At 39.7% G+C, this 19,679-nt stretch overlaps 2 protein-coding genes across 3 annotated transcripts; both read left to right on the plus strand.

The window, feature by feature from the left end:
• The first annotated feature begins 10,996 nt into the window (after positions 1-10,996).
• Positions 10,997-11,954, plus strand: LOC135473432 (uncharacterized). The gene has a single exon (XM_064753280.1). The coding sequence runs from the start codon at positions 11,040-11,042 to the stop codon at positions 11,952-11,954; it is 915 nt and encodes a 304-aa protein (XP_064609350.1). The 5' UTR covers positions 10,997-11,039.
• A 3,153-nt stretch (positions 11,955-15,107) lies between these two features.
• Positions 15,108-19,628, plus strand: LOC135473762 (transmembrane protein 53-like). Of its 2 annotated transcripts, none has more exons than XM_064753646.1 (3): positions 15,108-15,140; positions 17,855-17,906; positions 18,710-19,628. In XM_064753646.1, the coding sequence occupies exons 2-3, from the start codon at positions 17,888-17,890 to the stop codon at positions 19,597-19,599; spliced, it is 909 nt and encodes a 302-aa protein (XP_064609716.1). In that variant the 5' UTR covers positions 15,108-15,140; positions 17,855-17,887; the 3' UTR covers positions 19,600-19,628. The 2 variants fall into 2 exon arrangements, with proteins under 2 accessions (XP_064609716.1, XP_064609717.1); XM_064753647.1 differs by lacking the exon at positions 15,108-15,140 and adding an exon at positions 17,266-17,355.
• The last annotated feature ends 51 nt before the right edge of the window (positions 19,629-19,679 follow it).

Raw genomic sequence — 19,679 nt, forward strand, 5'->3', positions numbered from 1 at the left:
TATTGTCAACTATTGTCAACAAACATTTGAGATACACTGACATGGTTTTTATATTCTGTCACGACGAGTTACAGGTTTGAGTTTAGCTGCCATATTGTGCAAAGATAATGAATACATGTACACTTATGTTGGCAAGATCAGTAAAAACCATGCAGTACTGGATTACTTTCATTTCAACAATGTGTATATATATATATATATATATATATATGTGTATATATATATATATATATATATATATATATATATATATATATATATATATATATATATATATGGTAAGCGCAGATAACAAATTGCCACAATTTGTTATCTGCTCTACTATTCACATATTACAACCTGCCGCTGGGGTTATAAGGTATATTGTCCGTCCTTCCAGTTGCCAATAAAAGTTGTCTCCCCTGACATGGGCTTCATTTATGTCTTTTATCATTTGGTAAATACTCTTAGAAGTCCTTCAAAATCTAAATTGGGAATCACCCACAAGAAAGCAGCAACTTTTTATGACATTATGTACAAGTATGCATTGTGCACAAATATAACACAGTAAGAAAAAAGAAAACAACAGCTGTTCTGGTTTTACTCCATGCTGAAAGTGGTTTTATTATAATGTATTCTTACATACATGTAAATCAGGATTCTCATGGTGGGCTAACCATTGTCCCTTTGCATTATTTTAATGCTATTGTATGTTAAATGTGATGACAACACAGCAGTCTGAGTAATTCTAGACCAGTGAAGTCTAATAAATTACAATTAAAAATTATATCTTTTGCTTACAGGAAAAGACTTCTAAAAATCAAAGTAGGGATAACTAAATACACCACTTAAAACTATGCAGAAATATATTTCATTTATTTCTTTCAGATTTTTGTGAAAGGAGTTAAAAGCATTCAATCATATGGGTTCCAAGGTGGGCTTTATGGACCATACTATCACAGTTTAGGAACTCTGAGGTCACAGGAAGTTTTTCCAACTCTAATCCCGATACTCAGTTTTGGAACAACTCTTTTTACCCATGAGTAAAAGACTACTGATAAAAGATTTCCACGACTATGCACCAAACAAATGAGAAACGATACACGCACAAATGTCATATTGTATATGTGTGTTTACTAGCACTGCGAGGAAGCCAATGGGCACACAATTTTTAAATTAGTTCAACATGAGATTTGACTATATACATTTTGCGGCAATACTAAGATGTAATCTATACATAAAGACAGAGAGCATTTTCACACAAAGTGAGATTTGAGAGTGAACACTCACACAATATTTATTTATTTAATTGGTGTTTTATGCCGTACTCAAGAATATTTCACTCATTATGTGGAAGGAAACCAGACAGAGTTTGTAGAGCATGGAGGTTTTTGCATGCCAATTTAGACTTACCTTAGCTTAGTACATTTAAATGGTAAACGCTTTGGATTGTGAAAATGATACTTTCCGTCAAGGGCAGTTAATCCACGAAAAGGGAAGTAACCTATGTAAATTACAAAAACATGGAATACCCACGGAGTACACACTTGTATATCCTTTTTCTTTTTTCTAATTCCCTACTTCTTCCTTTTTATATTTTCACCTGATGTTGTTTTAGGCTGATTTTGAGGATATTTCTCTACGTAGACTTAAAATATTACACATTCCGTGATGTCCTAGCTAATGTTAGCAAAACCACCAAACCTGAAATATCACCATAATCTATTAAGGTGCATGGATACATTGCATTCAAAAACTACCCCACAAAGTTTCAAGAAATAAATTCAAATGGACGACTTAATCACTTTCAATTGTTTCATTTCTTTAGAATATAACTGCAAAGAGCTTAAATCATTAGTTCTAAATTTCAAGGCGGATATAAGTGCTTTCTAATCAAATGTAAAGGCACCATGGTAATGGAATCCAAAACAAGGCATTTGTGTTTGTATTTCATCAACCTCACATACAAACTTGACTAATTAGCGAGATATGGTGGAGAAGGAAAAGCCAAAAACAGACAAAAGAGCGTGATGTGGAAAAGGACACTCTTCTAGCAGATTTCTAATGAACGTCAAGAACTAATGGTCCGGAAAAAGACGAGGTTTAGAACTACGTACCTGTACCTCTTTAAAAAAACAAAAACACGCACGCAGATGCAACAACCCGCCGCAGCTAAGTTTTTGTACAAAACCGCCTGAAGAGTTCGATCAAAGGGATAATACTCTCCTATATGAACATTTACAAGGTACCGCTACACAAAGGGGGAAATATGCAATAGTGTCAAATCTGGCAATGATGAAGAATCATTTCAAAATTCCTGGATCACAACCATAATGTTAGGTAGATTAATTGGTTTTTAGCTCAATACAAATTACATAGACAAAATTTCATCCAAATCGCTCCTGGCGTACATGTAATTTTTTCCATAAAGTTGCTGACAGACAGACAAACAAACGCCGGTAAAAAAATATAGGATTTTAACACCTATATAGGTGAAAGTAAAATTCTTACACTTAGGCGTGTTTACATATAATTAGGCTTAGGTTGGTAAAAATCCAATCAACTTAAACTGAAGAACGCACAATTAATTAATTGATTTCTACCATTATCGATAAAATCTTACACATATATATGTAGTCCATGATTAAAGGACAAGACCAACGCTTTCTGACTTAGTTTCAGTTGTTTCTAGATCCTTCTCGTAAACATGTGCCCCACGCCCACTTCAATAAGTTTTAATATAAGTGATTAAGTAAGTAAATTCTGAAACGGAAGTGACACATGTTATGCATGTAGAAGATACAACAACATGCATGTGATAAGGATGTTAAAACCTGACGGAGACATCTTCAGTATAGACCTGACAGTCTATCCAGTTTAGGCACTCACATATAAGGTACAAGTAATTTTACCAAACGTTAAAGATGAGTGGTCATACGTGGGAAGGTCTTCCAGCAAACCTGGTTTAGCATGAATAAACAAAAATATGTTAAAATGCAGTCGACACGAGATCTCGAAAGGTGCATGGTTAAATTGGCAATCCCAAAAGTTGCTAAAAATGATGAACAAATATCTTTTCCGACTCAAATCTTACATATTTCTTGTCATGGCTGTTGTAGTGCAGCATATATGTAACACCGGATATACATATATGAGGGAATGAGGCAGCTCATACACAAGCCACTGGATGTACAGGACATCATATAAGGAATCCCTCTGGGAATACCCGCAACAGCAATATTTCCAGTAAAGAAACAGAGATAGCAAAGCCACGCTGTCCCTTCCAAAATCAACGTCCAGCGATTGCCGAAAATATTTATTACAGTTCAAACTTACATTTTAATCAAAGTAGTGACACAATAAGAACATACGGGCTTCCATACTTTGTGACTTGGTATTTTGTGTACAGTCCAAAACTACATAAATCTTATCCATTTAGTTCTCTCAATGTTGCTGTGGTTAATTATCAGTATCAAGAAACATTATTTAAAGCAAATATCAATATAGTAAGCAAACAAAAAGTGATAGTTTATCAAATCTGGACACAGACCCCCATTACAACTTCCGTTTTTTTTTAGGGTGTAAAGTCTTTTATCGCTCCCAGGCGTCCATTTTTGGTGCACAGGTGCATGCTTGGTATTAAAATGCTGGAAACTGTCTAAACTTTGAGGAGGTGTGAGCTTTATTGATGAAAGTTTGAAATTCTGGGTGAGAGGACACAAGGTGTGAGGTAGTGATGAGGCTGCGAGTGACGTCCCCTTGGCGTTGCTAGGCATGCCTCCCAGCTGCCGGCATGGAAAGGTCCAGATTTTGACGGTCAACCTATGTCAAGATTTTTATGGCTTCTTTCTCACAGGCTGGGCCAGGTATGCACCAAAGCTTATTGGCCACAGAATGTTTGGGACTGAGCTACAGCGCTAGACGTTAACATTGTCGCTTATGGAAAATTAATGGGGGTCCGAGGCCATGTACTGACGAAGTCACCAAAATATGAAAAATGTTATTATGCGCTTAGATTTCGCAGCAGCCTTATAATTTTTGGTGGGTATGTCTGTGATGTGTTTTGCATTGATTGAGCTGTTTTATAGCTTCTTGGGGCTATTTATTTTTTGAAAATATCCATTTTGATGAAAAATCGGTAAAATGCTGTTCAGTGTAGGGTAGCATGTGTATAGGCATCCTGAAATGAACAACATGCAACGTTCTAGTATTTCTACGCTTGAAAATGGAGACGTTCAGAGCAGAAATTGCTGTAAAAATTGAAAGTTTCAGTGTTTATAGCGAAAACGGAGTCTGTCGAGTTTGGACTGGACCATTGACGAGGGATGGTCGATATGGCCTTGCCTCCTACAAAGACCCTGTCACACATCGATGGAAGAAGAAACATATCAGTAGACTTGTTTATATGGCCAGGCAGGGGCTCTCACATTTAGATCCCAAGCTTGATTGTTCACACGTGTGCCACAACACACGCTGTGTAAATGTGGACTACATAAGCTTGGAACCGCATTGTGTTAACAATAACAGGCAGCGCTGCTGCAACGTAGGGCGCTCTCTCGGCCATGGGCAGTATGCAAGGTGCATGCTGCATTTAAGACTGAGCAGGTTGGTTTCCCCTCATTAAAAATAATAAATAACAGATGTGTTTCAGATTTTGCTCAATTTCTGTTATCATTTTTTAATTTCTTTCATAAGCGACAACAGCAGTGATAAATTACATACAAAACTGGCGGCTACAAATATCTAGCATATGTGTGATCTGTTGGGGTGTTGTCCAATTGTCCCTTGGCATAGTCAGTTTTCTCTTCTGGATTTGAAAGCCTGTACTCAATGTGCTCTCGGAGTTTTCTGGCTGTATTGCGGAGTGATTTCCCCTTAACTGTCTGTTGCTTCTTATAAACCTTGTGGTACTGGTTCACCCTTTCAATCTGTTGTACTGTTTTCTCGCTCCTAGGTGAAATACTGGCACCTACAGCTTGGAGTTTGGCAGCCGTGGACTTGTCCTGGCCATTGTTAAGTCTGTGGATTGTGGACGCTGCCCTTCCCTCCATATTTCTGCTGTAGTTTACATTCTTGGGCAAGGAGACGCTGAGTGACCTGTTGACAGCTTCGCACTTTTGAGTGCTGGTGTTCATCCAGAGACTGGCGACGGCTGTCTCGCTCAACCTCATGTGCAGTACTTCGGTCAATAGTTTCCTGTTGTTGTCATCCATGTTGAAAGGGCTTACTGGTGGATAAAAACAGGGACCGCTCCCATCAGCTGCTGGTTTGCCCTCCGGAGCAAACCACACTGTTCCTGCGGCATTTGGAACAGTCCCCACCATAACACCTGACCGTTGCATTCACAACCCTGGTTAGGTAAGTTTTTATTTTCCTCATGTCACCAACGTGCTCAGACATAAGTTGAGAAAATATCAAGCTACACCTGGCCTTAACATCCTGACTCAAACACCTTCTGTGCTTTCTTCCTGGCTTCCCTCGTTCGGCCCTGTCCTTCGAACATGGCATCGCTGAACTTAGCCTGGTTACATTTCTTAAACTGTTCCCGTTCCCCATATTATACTCGGACCAGGGGGCATGTGGGTTTGTGTTCGCTGTGCACTCCTCATGTCCTCCAGGGCACTTTACTTGGAAGCCTTTTCCTCTCAGCCAGGACCCAGTCCAACACAATTTATTCTTCAGTGCTGCAGAGACAATGTATTGCTTGTCTGTTGATGTCTCCACAGCCAGGGAAATGGCTTGTGAAGCATTCTCACCCGGTTTCTTGGGACTGGTTATGGTAATGCTGTTGTAGCGAGTGTCTGTGGCCAGATCTATTGTGCTGTCATTCTCTCCTCTTTGCCTTTTGTATGCCTTTACCTCTTCTGCCTTATTTGCCATATCCTCTCTGTTCAGCTTTGCGATTGCAGATGCGACATGGTTTGCAGTGCGATGCATGTTCCTACGAGTGGCAGGCGGCACGTCCATCGCTGCAAATAGGAGTCTGGCTTGGGTGTTCCCCATTGGTGTGTCCTGGAGGCCTACTTGAAGAGTTCGGTTCACCGCCGCAGCTTTTTGGCCAGGTCTGTTGCATTCTACCTCTTTGTAGAATTTGTGGAAGCCAGATACATAGTCACAGTCACAGCACTTAAAACTGAATGCCCAGGCTAAACCCCACTTTTTCTCTGCAGCTATCTCTAACCTGGGCAGTGGACAGTGGTCCTTGGTCTCACTGTGCTCAAGCATAACTTTGTTCCATATACACACCATTTTCTGTATATCTATGAGTCGCAATCCTTCAGCAGCCCATTCCCACTAATGTGTATCTCTGTCTGATCCAGCTGTGGAATCTACCTGTGGAATTCTTACAGCCTCCTGATTGGGCTGGAAATCTGTGTCCATCAAGGAACACCCAGGCAGAGGATTCAGCATGTCTGTAACTGCTGACAGGTTATTTGAGCGATCCTGGGCCTTTCCAGCTTGAAATCTAGACTGTTTCCTCTTTCTGTCTCCCTTCATGGTGTTTTGTGGTAGATTGTTTGCCTTGTTAACTGTCAGACTGGCCAATATAGGTGTACTTGGTGGCTGCCTGATTGGAAATGTTAAATTCATATTTTTCCTCTCTGTTTATCTGTTGTAGATGCCAATGTTACACCCTTTGATGCGACTGTGCAGAGTAATAACCTGCTGTGAGATAACAGCAATGGTGCAGGGAGGTTTTTGCATGGTGAGCTGGTCAGGCAATCAGCAGTCATGGGGGAGGACGGCGGGGGGGGGGGGGGGGGGGTGCCTGGCTAGGTGGTCTTTTAAAGGGTTTCATCATGTTATTCAGTGGGTAACTGGGATACTAGTCTTTTCTTAAGTCCTATCCACTGAAAAAATGCCTGTGAGTAGGACTTCATCACCTTGAGGCATTATTCTTGCTTTGATTTTGGTCACAAATGATTGTTCCGAAATTGTGACAATCCACTTTGATACCCCCTACCACACTGTCAGTCAATTTTTTTCATATAGTTGCTGAAGTAAATGTCTTATATTTTGACATTTAATTGTCAGATAAATTGCCTATATTTTGATGTATGCTTTGACACTTTTGGCTTGTAACTTTGATATTTAAAGCTACTCTGAGTAGAAAAGTCTTCTTAAAAATGTATATTTCTCTAAATGGTTGCTTTGAAAAGTCTAAAGTGCTCTGTCAATGTGATTTTTTTAACTTTTCTTGCAGATAAACATCTTGTCTTTCCACAGCATTGACCTGATGGAGATATCTTGAACAGTGTATGCACTGCAAAGCTTCAAAGTTTACCCTTCAGAGTTTTTTTACCCTGAAAAAAAGACACATGTCCAAGATGGGGGTACCCCAACTTGAATTCATCCAACTCCAAAGTTTCCGCATGTACCAAGCCCTAATTTTACCTGTGAGGTTCAGAAGTGTCAGGAATTATGTGGTGCAAAAATTATTGATTTTGAAAAAAGTTGGCTGGTGTGATAGGACACAGACCCCCATTACAACTTCCGTTTTTCGGTAGGGATGATTGTAGTTGTGTGAATTTTAGGGTATAAAGTCTTTTTTTGCTCCCAGGCGTCCATTTTTGGTGCACAGGTGCATGCTTGGTATTAAAATGCTGGAAACTGTATAAACTTTGAGGAGATGTGAGCTTTATTGATGAAAGTTTGAAATTCTGGGTGAGAGGACACAAGGTGTGAGGTAGTGATGAGGCTGCGAGTGACGTCCCCTTGGCGTTGCTAGGCACGCCTCCAGCTGCCGGCATGGAAAGGTCCAGATTTTAACGGTCAACCTATGTCAAGATTTTTATGGCTTCTTTCTCACAGGCTGGGCCAGGTATGCACCAAAGCTTATTGGCCACGGAATGTTTGGGACTGAGCTACAGCGCTAGACGTTAACATTGTCGCTTATGGAAAATTAATGGGGGTCCGAGGCCATCTAGACAACACAAAGTTTTTACAATGGCGCTACTATGGTAACGATCGCTAATCGCCTGAAACTTCTGTTATGTCAAAATACTACAGTTTACTCAATGAAACAACCAAAATCACGTTACAGTTCGTTCGGGAACCATTAAATCTCGTATTTGGCACATAGTACAATGATAAACATACCTGCAACAGCAATATTTCCAGTAAAGAAACAGAGATGGCAAAGCCACGCTGTTCCTTCCGAAATCAACGTCCGGCGAGTGCGCCGACAATTGTTGCAAATTCGTAACTTACACAACAGAGAGTTAGCGGAAACGGACTACTAAATACAATAATATATTCAGCGTATGTGTATATTTAAGAAAAAGAAAAATGTATACATGGGGGTAGGGTGACTACAACACTCCTTTACATATACCCCCCCCCCCTCCCTTTAAAAAGAATGAATGGGGTTTTTTTCAGTCAGATGATGACGAGGAGTCATGTTTCCTTGCTCTAACCTTTCAGTGCTGCGGGCCAAGTATGAACCGACCAGAGTTTGCCCTTAAAAAGAAAGACTATATTATAGAAAGAGCATATTTCATAATTTTTATTTTATTTTATTCCATTGTATAGATGTTTGACCAGTCCCAATATCTCCAACCGTTTACAGAAACACAAGTCAAGACACTATACATACTGGCTGGTTATAGCCTAACCTTTGAAGTACGCCGTGCTGAGACCGTGTCCAGACAGCAATTAAGGACTGTGGGTCCCATATGGGGGGGATAAGACGGGTTGACGGGCCCCCATGTCCTATTCTTCTTGTGAGTCCCGAATTGGCTAGTCAACAGGACGCCTCTGTCTCATCGCCACACATTGTGTGCAGCCATCATAATATTATGTACGCTGTTGTTCCGATTTAGAAATTAATAAATATCTTCGAATCTGTTAAAACTGATCTAAGTGGGCGAGAGTGAAAAAGTATCTAAAAAGTATTGTGAACCACGGTCAAAAATCGTTGAAAGTATAGGCCTAAATAATCTTCCGTCACAGTTAGTACGGTAATTAATTACCGGTAAGTTTGGAATGAGTTCACTGGCCTACGCTCTGTAGGCCTACATGCACATGGGCCTATACATACGTGTCCATTGCAGCCGCTTTCACCAAGTTAGCCGTCCAGCTGGTGTACAGCTCCAGCCATGCGGAGAGAACGTCACTGGGGCTTGGATCTGGACGGGTTCGCTGACTAGGTCGCACGGTTGCCTCGGTAAGACAAACTCGTGCCAAGGGAGAGGAGTGTCGGTGTGGAGGCTTGGAAGACCCCTATGTGTATGAGTTATATTGCAAGTTATGTTGATTTTATATCGTCTTTCACGTGGGTAATGCTGTTTACTGTATGTTTGAACACACAAGAGGCGTGTGGATCTTGGAAATACTTTTCTGATACGCATCTTGCTTAGCGCTACACTGTTTGCAGTCACTGAGGGGCAGTGTTGTTGTTTTTCATCGCACATGGAGAATGAAATTGGGTCAACACAGATGGCGCTGCTAATTGAGGGTAGGATGTGGGGGTGTCGTATGATGGAATCGACAAAGTGAATTACGTGAACTTATTTTCAGTTACGTGTATTAAGTAAATCCATATAATGCTATGGAAACACCGATCTCTTTCACTTTCTGTGAGCACTTATTTGGGTAACACTTTTGTCACGATACATGTGCAACTTGCATGATACCTAACCTAAGGGTAGGCCCTAACAGCATAAGAGAAATGTACTTGGTAAACTTAACTCAGTGTTTCATTTATTAACCACACAGTTAGAAGGACCTGGTCATAACTTTGATCGACTGGTGTGTGACCAAGGAAATGGTGGTCAAATTACTTTGGTCAAAGAGTATATGGCAAGCGACCAAACTCGTTTGGGTAAAAAATTCTTTATCAGACAAAATAAATATGGTCGAGTGTTCACAGCTGTTGGTTGATGACTATGGACAAGACTGAAAACTTGTAGGCAGTCGTTGTTGTACACAACAGGGTAAAAACATCAGGCCTAAACTGACTTTGTTGTCACAGATGCAATACGGACTTTGTAATTCTTCCTTTGAAAGACGAGGTACCGTAGCAGTACCAGAAAAGTGCCCTAAAATTAGTCTGTAGTACTGTACAAAATATTTTATAAAAGGTACAAGTATAAAGGATATGTCATTCAGTGGAAACGCATAATGACAAAATGAAGACATGGTGGGTTTACTTCAGCCAAACGAAGAATTTATCATACCTTTAACGGTATGGATATCCTCCAATATGTTACAAAATGGCGTGTTTCCTCGAACAGACAACTGTACGGTTAAGAGATTTCTCCCACGCCATAAATAGTGCGAAGTTCTGAAGGGTGAGCTGAGAAAAAAGGAACACAGGCCTTGATGAACTACCTGTAGATGCTCCTGCCAGATATTCCGTGAAATGAGGCATCTACTCTGACATTGTCATAATCAGGTGATGGAAATTTCAAGCTTACTGATGTGCAAAATGACGTATTCCGGAAATATAATATAAAAGACTACATCCTAAAGAGTAAAACTAAAGCAGCGACGACAGCGTTGAAGTTTACATATGTTCACGCGTGACTAGTAAAATCCGTGCGTTTATCACTTGATCTAAGGGTTTGATGCTCACTGTTTATGTAAATGCTTAAATAGTAGCGCCGCAATATATATAATCCCATCTAAACTTGGAACCTCTTCTTAAATATATGACCGGCCCGGATAGCACAGTTGGTAGAGCGTCCGCTTCGGGACCGGTAGATCCAGGATCAATCCTTGATCGAGTCATACCTAAGACTTTAAAAGAGGAAGTTGTAACTTCCTCGCTTGGCGTTCGGCATGAAGGGGATAGTGCAACGACTGGTTAAGTCGTCTCAGTGAAGCAGCACTAGATAAAAGAGCGGTGGAAATCCGTCCTGCTACAAGGAGGCACATTACACGTACATGCACCCTAAGGATTCCTTCATCGTCATATGATTGAAAAATTGTTGAGTACGACGTTAAACCCCAAGCACTCACTCTTAAATATATGCGATCGTCCATTAACTCATTGGTTTTGTCTTTACAGGCTCAAATTAAGCTTACTGAGTACAAGACGAAAGGACACAGCTCTAACAATGTTTATACCACGATTGTTGTTGCGATGTTCAATGGCGAAAACTTCGCTTTTAGTGCCAGTGTCAAGATATTCTAACGGAATACAAGTACCTAAGGTGAAACGAATTTCAGTTTCCAAAGGTTTAGTACTGCGGACAGTAACACAGAATAACTTTGCCGATTCCACAGAAGCCAGCTTGCCGCCGCTGGTCGTGTTGTTCGAGTGGTTAGGCGCCAAATCGAAGGCCGTGGACAAGTACTGCAAGTTTTACCACGACCGAGGGTTGGATGTTCTCACAGTTAAAGGGGGACTACTCGAGTTTCTCTGGCCATCAGCAGCGTTCACGAAGGCCAGAGGCCTACTGGATTATCTTCAGTCTACCACTTCAAACAGCAACCCTGGAAGTAGGCCTTCACAGCGGAAATACCTGATTCATGCCTTCTCTGTCGGTGCTTACAATCATACCGTGTGTCTAATGGTTTCCAAGAAGGAAGCCGCCTACTACGGTTGGTACAGACAGAACATATGCGGGAGTGTGTTCGACAGCATAGTCATAGGAACTCTCGACAACATGGTGACCGGCATGGCGCTCTCTTTATCCAACTCTCCGGCAGTTCAGGTCATGGTTAAACAGATCGGAAACGTTTACTACCGTCTCAATCCGGCAAGAACTCTCCAGTTTTACGACGAGGCTGTGACTTTTTTCAAAACACAACCAGTACTCGCTCCTTCTCTGTATCTCTTCTCCCATGACGATCCAATGAGCGACGAACGGAGCATTCATGGTCTGATAGAGTTATGGAAGCAGGAATTCCCTTCTATCCAACTCTCCGTCCAATCCTGGGAACACTCAGTCCACGCTGCGCATATTAGATATCACGAGGCTGAATACAAAGCCGCTTTGGATAGATTCTGCAAGGATTTAGATATATAAACTAACTCAAGTTTGTACCTTTTCGCCTGTTATAAGTATGGCATAAGTATGAACAAAAGTGTATTCGAACAAATAAGAATAAAAAGAAGACTGCAACCGATTTATGAATTGTTTGATCTGAATTCCCGGTGAATAAATTTATTTATTTATTTATTTATTTGATTGGTGTTTTACGCCGTACTCAAGAATATTACACTTATACTACGGCGGCCAGCATTATGGTGGGAGGAAACCGGGCAGAGCCCGGGGGAAACCCACGACCATCCACAGGTTCCTGGCAGACCTTCCCACGCGGTGAATAAATAATCGCAAGGCCAGTTTCCTTATAAACTTTCAAAACAAAACCACACAAAGCATTAAGGAAGCATATAATATTAGAAATTAGGACGGAAGCGTTTGCAGAGAAGAAGTCAACAGATTCCACTGATGACGAAAGGACGCAGAAAATGCCTTTGACACGTAAATTTAAACAGTACCCAAATCGTGTTCCATGCTAGTTAATAAGTTGTTGATAATCCACACCATTATCTCCACTAAGATTGTAACTGTTCAGATGTACATACATCGTGGCAATTTTATTCAACACGATGAATAGGCAGTCCCTATCCACATGTTAGTGCATGAGGTTACACACAAATGTGGGCCAGAGGGCCGGAGATTCTTGACATGCACCACCGTCCATATTTACTCATAACAGTATTAGATATACTGATTATTGTAAAAATTAAGTTACTTATGTGAAGTGCACAACCCTTGTTCAACCTGTTGAATTCTCTGAACACCAACTGACTTGCCCAGTATATGGCATGCAAGTGTGTATATAGGTCAAACGTGGGAAAGTTAATCAACAACTGTCCAAAGGTCGATGGTTTACCCTGGACACTACGGTTTCCTCCACCCATGCATATTACTGACAGTCATCGTATAAGTGAAAAAACAACCTGAGCTAAATTTCAGAGGCGACGTCCAGTTAGTTTTGCTCTAAGGTTATTTGGTGCAAGATTGTTTTAAACGAGGTCGTCTTTTTACTCCGTACCCGTTATAGTTCACGACTGTTATACACGTCTGATACGACGCCCATATAGACCTCTCACGGACTTAGTTTGCAAACATGAACAGAGTGTTCAGGATCTCTGGTAATCTGTATCAAAGTTGTTTCTAATTCATATTTATTACAGCATGACGCTTTTATGAACAGTTGCAATGTTTGAAAATTATATTTGTATCCGAAAAATATTCACTAAATACTAAATAGATCCAGAATATCGACTGTCTTCCCTGCATCCATGGAAACTGCTGACTATTTCAGTCTTATGTATTACCAGCTTTCCGTTTACAATTTATGCATTATATCTTACATATTCCGTTTGGAAATGTTTTACATTTTAAAAAAAAATATGAATGAAGGCCCATTACGCAATGACCTCCGCGCTGCTCGGGATAGCCTTTCCCCAACACTTGATCACTCCCACTCCAGCTGAGAGACGACATGAACCGTTGGCTTAAACAGAACAGATTTTAGGCCATTTCTGAGGAATGTTTGATCTTACAACGATATGACGGAGATCCAGTCTTTAAGTGAATACTCTATCGTTTATGCCTGTAGTTGTGCACACTGTAAATTCTGTTTATATTTGTTTATTTATTGAAATGATATTACCACGAGACTGACTGAATCCCCGCCAATTTGGACCAAGCACACTGTTTGAAATGTGCAGAAGTGCGTCTGAATTTTAAGGCGTTTGTATAAACGATTGCTAGAAATAACCGGTAGAGGGATAAAATACAAAAATCTTTCTTCTCAGTGTTAGAGTTTATATAAATCTATTTTATGGTATTTACTTGTGTGTGATGTTTACTGTGATATGTGTGTATTTATATGTGATTATCTAAAGAGTAATTTTAGGTTATTTTTCGATGAAGTGCAAATCACTTAAAATGATACTCAATTTTATGGAATACAGTTTAAACCATAATGTCTTGTGGAATTAAATGTATTGATTTAAATTTAAGTGTAAATAGGAATCTCCGTTGTGTTGCCCGTATTTCGCCTATAATCCGCACCACGTTGTTTTGGAAATGGATTTTTGGAATTGGTCGTGCCATTATTGACCTGGAACGTCCATTTTGATTGACGTCTGGCATGCGAATGTCTGTTTTGACGTCTATATATATATATATATATATATATATATATATATATATATATATATATATATATATATATATATATATATTGTGATTTCATCTTGGAAGGCTCCTGTACGGTTTATGGGTGTTATGTATACGTATATGTCGGACATAACGTTGTGACAGAATATTAATATGATTGTGTGTACAATACATTCGAGTTGATCCATTTCGTCTTTCTTCTTTTGGGATATTTATTTCATATTTTTTCTTTTGCATGTTTATTTCATCTTCTTTTGGATAATTATTTCATCTTTCTTATTTTGGATATTTATTTCATCTTTCTACTTTTGCATGTTTATTTCATCTTTCTGCTTTTGCATGTTTATTTCATCTTTCTTCTTTTGCATGTTTATTTCAAGTATCCAAGCCGTCCAGTGATAAAACAAAATCTAAAGTGCAATTCCCACGCAGTTTGAGTCAGGTACCAAGCCAAGGGAGGTGGTTTACTCGGACAATACTGTTATCCCCCACACATAAAACGTATGGCCGTTCGTTGGAGTGATACATTCTTAGCTTGAAAATGAATCAACGCTAAAACGTCTGCCTTGAAGGCGAGAGACCCTGGATCAAACCCAGGTCGGGTCAAACCGAATATGGTATTTGTTACTGCCTCACTTGGCCCTCAACACTGAGAGGTTAGAGCAAGGAAAGAGCACAGAGAAGCCCGGTGTCAGTTTTATGTAAACTGGGAGGGATGTCATGTCTGGCGTCTTCGGCATGATGCTTCAGTGGCGCCAGCATTTTGGCGGCATGGACTGCCACAAGAAGCTACAAGATAATGATTCCTCGTCGTCATATGACTGATAGATTGTTAAGAACAGCTTTAAACCCCGAAGAACACACATACATCCACACTTGTATACAAATGCAAAAATGGCATCGTCATGCGAAGTGTACCGTCTGCACCCTCAGAGGAAGAAAATTATCTCCCTTGTGTAAACTGGGTTACGGCATAGAGGAAAGAACGAGGACGCCGGTAGTATTGTTAAGAAGGTAATTCGCAATGGATATCTTTAAAGTCGGTCAAGTAATGTTTATTTACAGGTAAAATGCCGTTGTGTATCTAGCTTACAGTCTCATTATGTGGGTCATTCAATGATATCATTCGTAGCACAATGTCAAACCTCCATGTAGGGCCTACCATGCCCTATGGTTCGTTGGGTCGACGTTGTTGTTTGTAGGCCTATGTGCTCGTGGTGCTATTGCTGTCCACGAGAGTTTTATTTTGCGTATTGCCCAGTTTCTCTGAACAACAGCCGTTATAAGCGGTGCATAATGGAGTTGTACAAGAGTGTATACGGGAGTAATACACCGCTTAGCATTTCTGGTTTCATATAAGTTCAGATCATAACGATGGGACTTGAAGTCTGCGCATGCTTTCTGCTATGTACTGCCAAAGGCAATACGAGTAGTGAGGGGTTACATTATTGGCGTCTTTCGTCACACATAAACTAACATTATTCCTTCTCGTTTTAATTTATACAGAACAGACATGAGCCACCTTAAAGGCTCTGGGAATTTGCATATTAACCAGCTGGGGACGTAGAACAAACGTATTTAAGCTTTTCTTATTGTCACACATCTAAAAATTTGTATTATACTGTATATATGAAAAGCTGAAAACAATCCTTATAAAAACAAATGTACGCAATACATATAAATCCATTAGTATGTAAGATTGGCCTAAGAAACAGCATGGAGAATAAGCGTGCAAATCTCTTATTTCTCATATGTATAAATTATCACACCTGCATTGTAAATCCAAGGTACCCCATGTGACGCTTTTGGAAAATGTCACTGAGGTAAGAACATTTTATTGACGTGAAAAGTAATTAATTGATTTGACACCAATTTCGCAATGCAGAAACTTCCAAAATGTTTGTTTAGGGATACAGATGGCTTTAAAAAAAATTCTGCATGCTCTAGCCAATGCCATTAATTGTCATACAAAGCAATAAAGATGGAATTTTTAAGAATACATGTATATAAAGTATTTTAGAGACAAAGATTGAGACGGATTGTTTGTGTTGTCCGACATCACGTCCTGCCTCATCAACGTAAACCTAATGACCTTGGCGTTGTTCACGATTTCTGTACAAAATTTGGTATTGGCAGCGAAAGGTATAGAGTGACGCATGCGCTGTAAGGAGTATGGTCATCGCGTCCGATCTAAACTGATAGCTTCGTAATCCTCTGGGGGGGCCAACCAGTGCGCTTTCTTGGATCTAACTGAGCGTCAGTTGGGGCAGCACAAGTGCCATTTTTATCATAAGATACGTGTAGTAGCTTGCCAGAAAAGCTATACAGCCATCTGACAGACTGCATGGGCTCAAAATATCATCCGATACATATCTCATCATACTTTATTCGTTGTGGTAACCATAGCCGCAGTCTCCGGGGCTTGTGGACACAGTTATCAGAGAGCCAATCAAATTGGCGAAATGCCTTTGAGCCGAGTCCTTACATAAAATATTACTGGACGACACAGTCATGCGATCCAATTTAAAGCTCGCCTGATTCATCACCAAAGTTTGACAAAATCTTTCAGGTCAATAATCGGAAGACCAATTTCCAAATTAAAGTTCAACACAAAACACCAATCTCGGAAAGACCTGTAACAAAGTATAGAGAGTAAGAAATCATATGTAGCTTAAGGGTTCATAGGTACCTAAGCGAGTGAAGATGACAAATTACTTAACAATGTACTATCTTACCGAGCATGTATGAAGAGAACAAGTCAGCAGTTTTCAATTATATTGAAAATTAAGACGCAATTAAGTTTAGTTCATATCCAGACCCGTATGATAGTGTATTTTTAATCAAAAAAATGTATATCCTTGATTTGTTAGATAACCGATTCTGTATGGGGTGATCTGTCACACAGTCAGTAGCCTATAAACCTTGACATATATATTTATATCTATCTATAACTATATATATATATATATATATATATATATATATATATATAAACATAAACACACCTGATAACCCCAACCGCATAACAGTGTGTGCATAGCACACTTTCGGCGTGGGGTGCTTCCTATATAAAGGACGTTCTCCCTGTAACCTTTGCTAGTAGACCTAAGTGTAACGTATGTGTCCAGAAATATAGCAGTATAAATAGACTATATCAGACTGGACACCGCATATGAAGACGTCTATTTAGACGTACCGGTATGTATATATGTGGACATGTAGTCCATGGGTGAGTGAATTAATTCCCCATGGACACACACTGAGTCAGTGGTAGGCTTAATAAGACGGGGTGTTATCTTCAGTAGATATGTTGTATCAACTAGATTATAACTTGTTTTTTAAAAACACATGCTTTCCAAGTTTCTGTTCAGTATGAACTCATCTGTATTGTTAGTAATCCAATTCTGCTTTAAGCAAATCAACACGGCGATCGATAATCAAAGTTATTTCAACTGAATATACACGTATAGGGCATTTGGAATAAATAGGAATCGTTATATTACGAGTTATTTGTATATAGAGCTTGTTTTATACATGTTCCTGTTTTATATGCATGTTCCCGTTTTATACCTGGGACTAATATAACTATTATATTAATCCCAGTTTATATACAGGTTTTGCATACATGCATGTAAAGCGCAATAATGCAAAGTGGATATCCCATCGCTAATGTAAGCAAAGTATTTACCTTCTGACCATGACCTTCTGTCTCTTTACGCGCGTTGTAGAACCGATGCTAAGGTAAAGGAAGTTTCGCACGTATGTGTGGCCTACATGCAGGTAAGTAACTTGATACTCGTAGCATGTATTATATTGATGATTAAGGTGTTATAATTTTCTATTATTGTATATCTACAGTTTTTCTTAAATATTCTTTGAAAATTATTCTGATATATTACGAAGCAAAATGGTGATAATAAGCTTCATTAAAGACTTGAATGGAAGGATTAAGGACCACCTCAGGGAGTCAGACGGACGGGTAACCAAGCCCAAGTTGAACAAGTCTGACAGACCACTGACGGCCCGGTCGTATATCCAAGACAATACTCAGTTCAAACTTTTCTCGAACTTGTATCTTGAGTTAACCTGGGTAACCGAGGTTCATCCAGCCAGTGAATGGGGAAGTATCTTTAACCACCAGTTCGGTGTGGTATAAAAGGTGTGGTATTAATCAAATATAGTATACAACACGCATACGAATATACATATTTATACCACATGTTATTGTTACAATTATGGCATTTGTAAATTCTGAATTTACAGAATTGCAGACATGATGTATTCCCGACAGATATTTCTAAAGAAAATAAAAAAAAACCTGTAAGGTGTCAGAATCCTAACAGCCGTTCATTTCTCGAACATTTATAACTTTTAACTAACTGTATTTGGAGATGTTTAGTTTATACTTATTTCTTCACTTTTTCGTCAGCATTAAGAAATGATAAATGTGTACTTTTGAATAGTCTATTTGGAACCATTCCTGGTTCAAATATGATCTCGCTTTACTATACGACTGTACTTCTGTCCACTTGTTTTGTCGGCAATTCATAATCGTTCATTTATTCTTTTATTTTATTTTGCAGGCTACAATTTATTCATCAAGCTTCTCAGTGAACACGGTCTGATAAAGATGTCTTCTCCTGGAAATAGAGTAGAAGAATTCGGGACGCTGTACCGACATGACGAGTCTGATGACATCGTCTTTGGCGTCTCTGAATGTAGCAAACCGTTGGTTGTGTTGTTTGCGTGGTTAGGAGCCTCAGAAACCGGCGTTAGGCAGTACGTCACTGTGTACATTCAGAGAAAGGTAGATGTCCTAGTTGTACGTAGCGACGCCCTGGATTTCCTACAACCTCATCGAGGAAAGGAGGTTGCCAGGAAGGTTCTTGAGTACCTCCTATACACACAAAAGGGCTACTCACGCTTTGTCGTGCACACTTTTTCCATAGGTGCTTTCATCTTCACCCTTTGTTCTCTTCATGTACAGGACAACACTAGCAGGTACGGAGTCTTCACACAACGTCTTGAAGGAATCGTCATGGACAGTTGTGTGGTTGGAAGTCTTGAGAACATGGCGACAGGGATTTCGAAAATAAGCTCAACAAATTTCCTTCTCAGAAACATCACCTTTTACATCGTGATCTTGTATTTAAAACTTGCCTGGTCCACTTCTCAGTTTTACAACCATGCACTGGAGCACATCTTCAATGCGCCATTTGACAAGCCGTCGCTATTTTTCTACTGTCGCAATGATCCAATGTGTAATACTGAAGAAATGGAAAAACTTATTGATCGCTGGAAATCGAAACTGCAGTCTCCTGTAGTTGCCGAATGCTGGGATAAGTCTGTCCACGCAGCCCATCTTAAATTCCACAAAGACGATTACTTGAAAACTTTGGATGAGTTTTGTAAAACGTTACCGGAATTTTTCACTAGTAGTTTGCATGGAAATCATACGTTCAGTAAGCTGTGATAATCAAAGAAGCTATTTTTTGCATTTAATTTATTTATTTGTTCTTGTCTTATACATCTTGTACCATTTCAGTCAGAATA

Source organism: Liolophura sinensis, chromosome 8 (assembly GCF_032854445.1).
Source record: "Liolophura sinensis isolate JHLJ2023 chromosome 8, CUHK_Ljap_v2, whole genome shotgun sequence".
Classification (NCBI taxonomy): domain Eukaryota; kingdom Metazoa; phylum Mollusca; class Polyplacophora; order Chitonida; family Chitonidae; genus Liolophura; species Liolophura sinensis.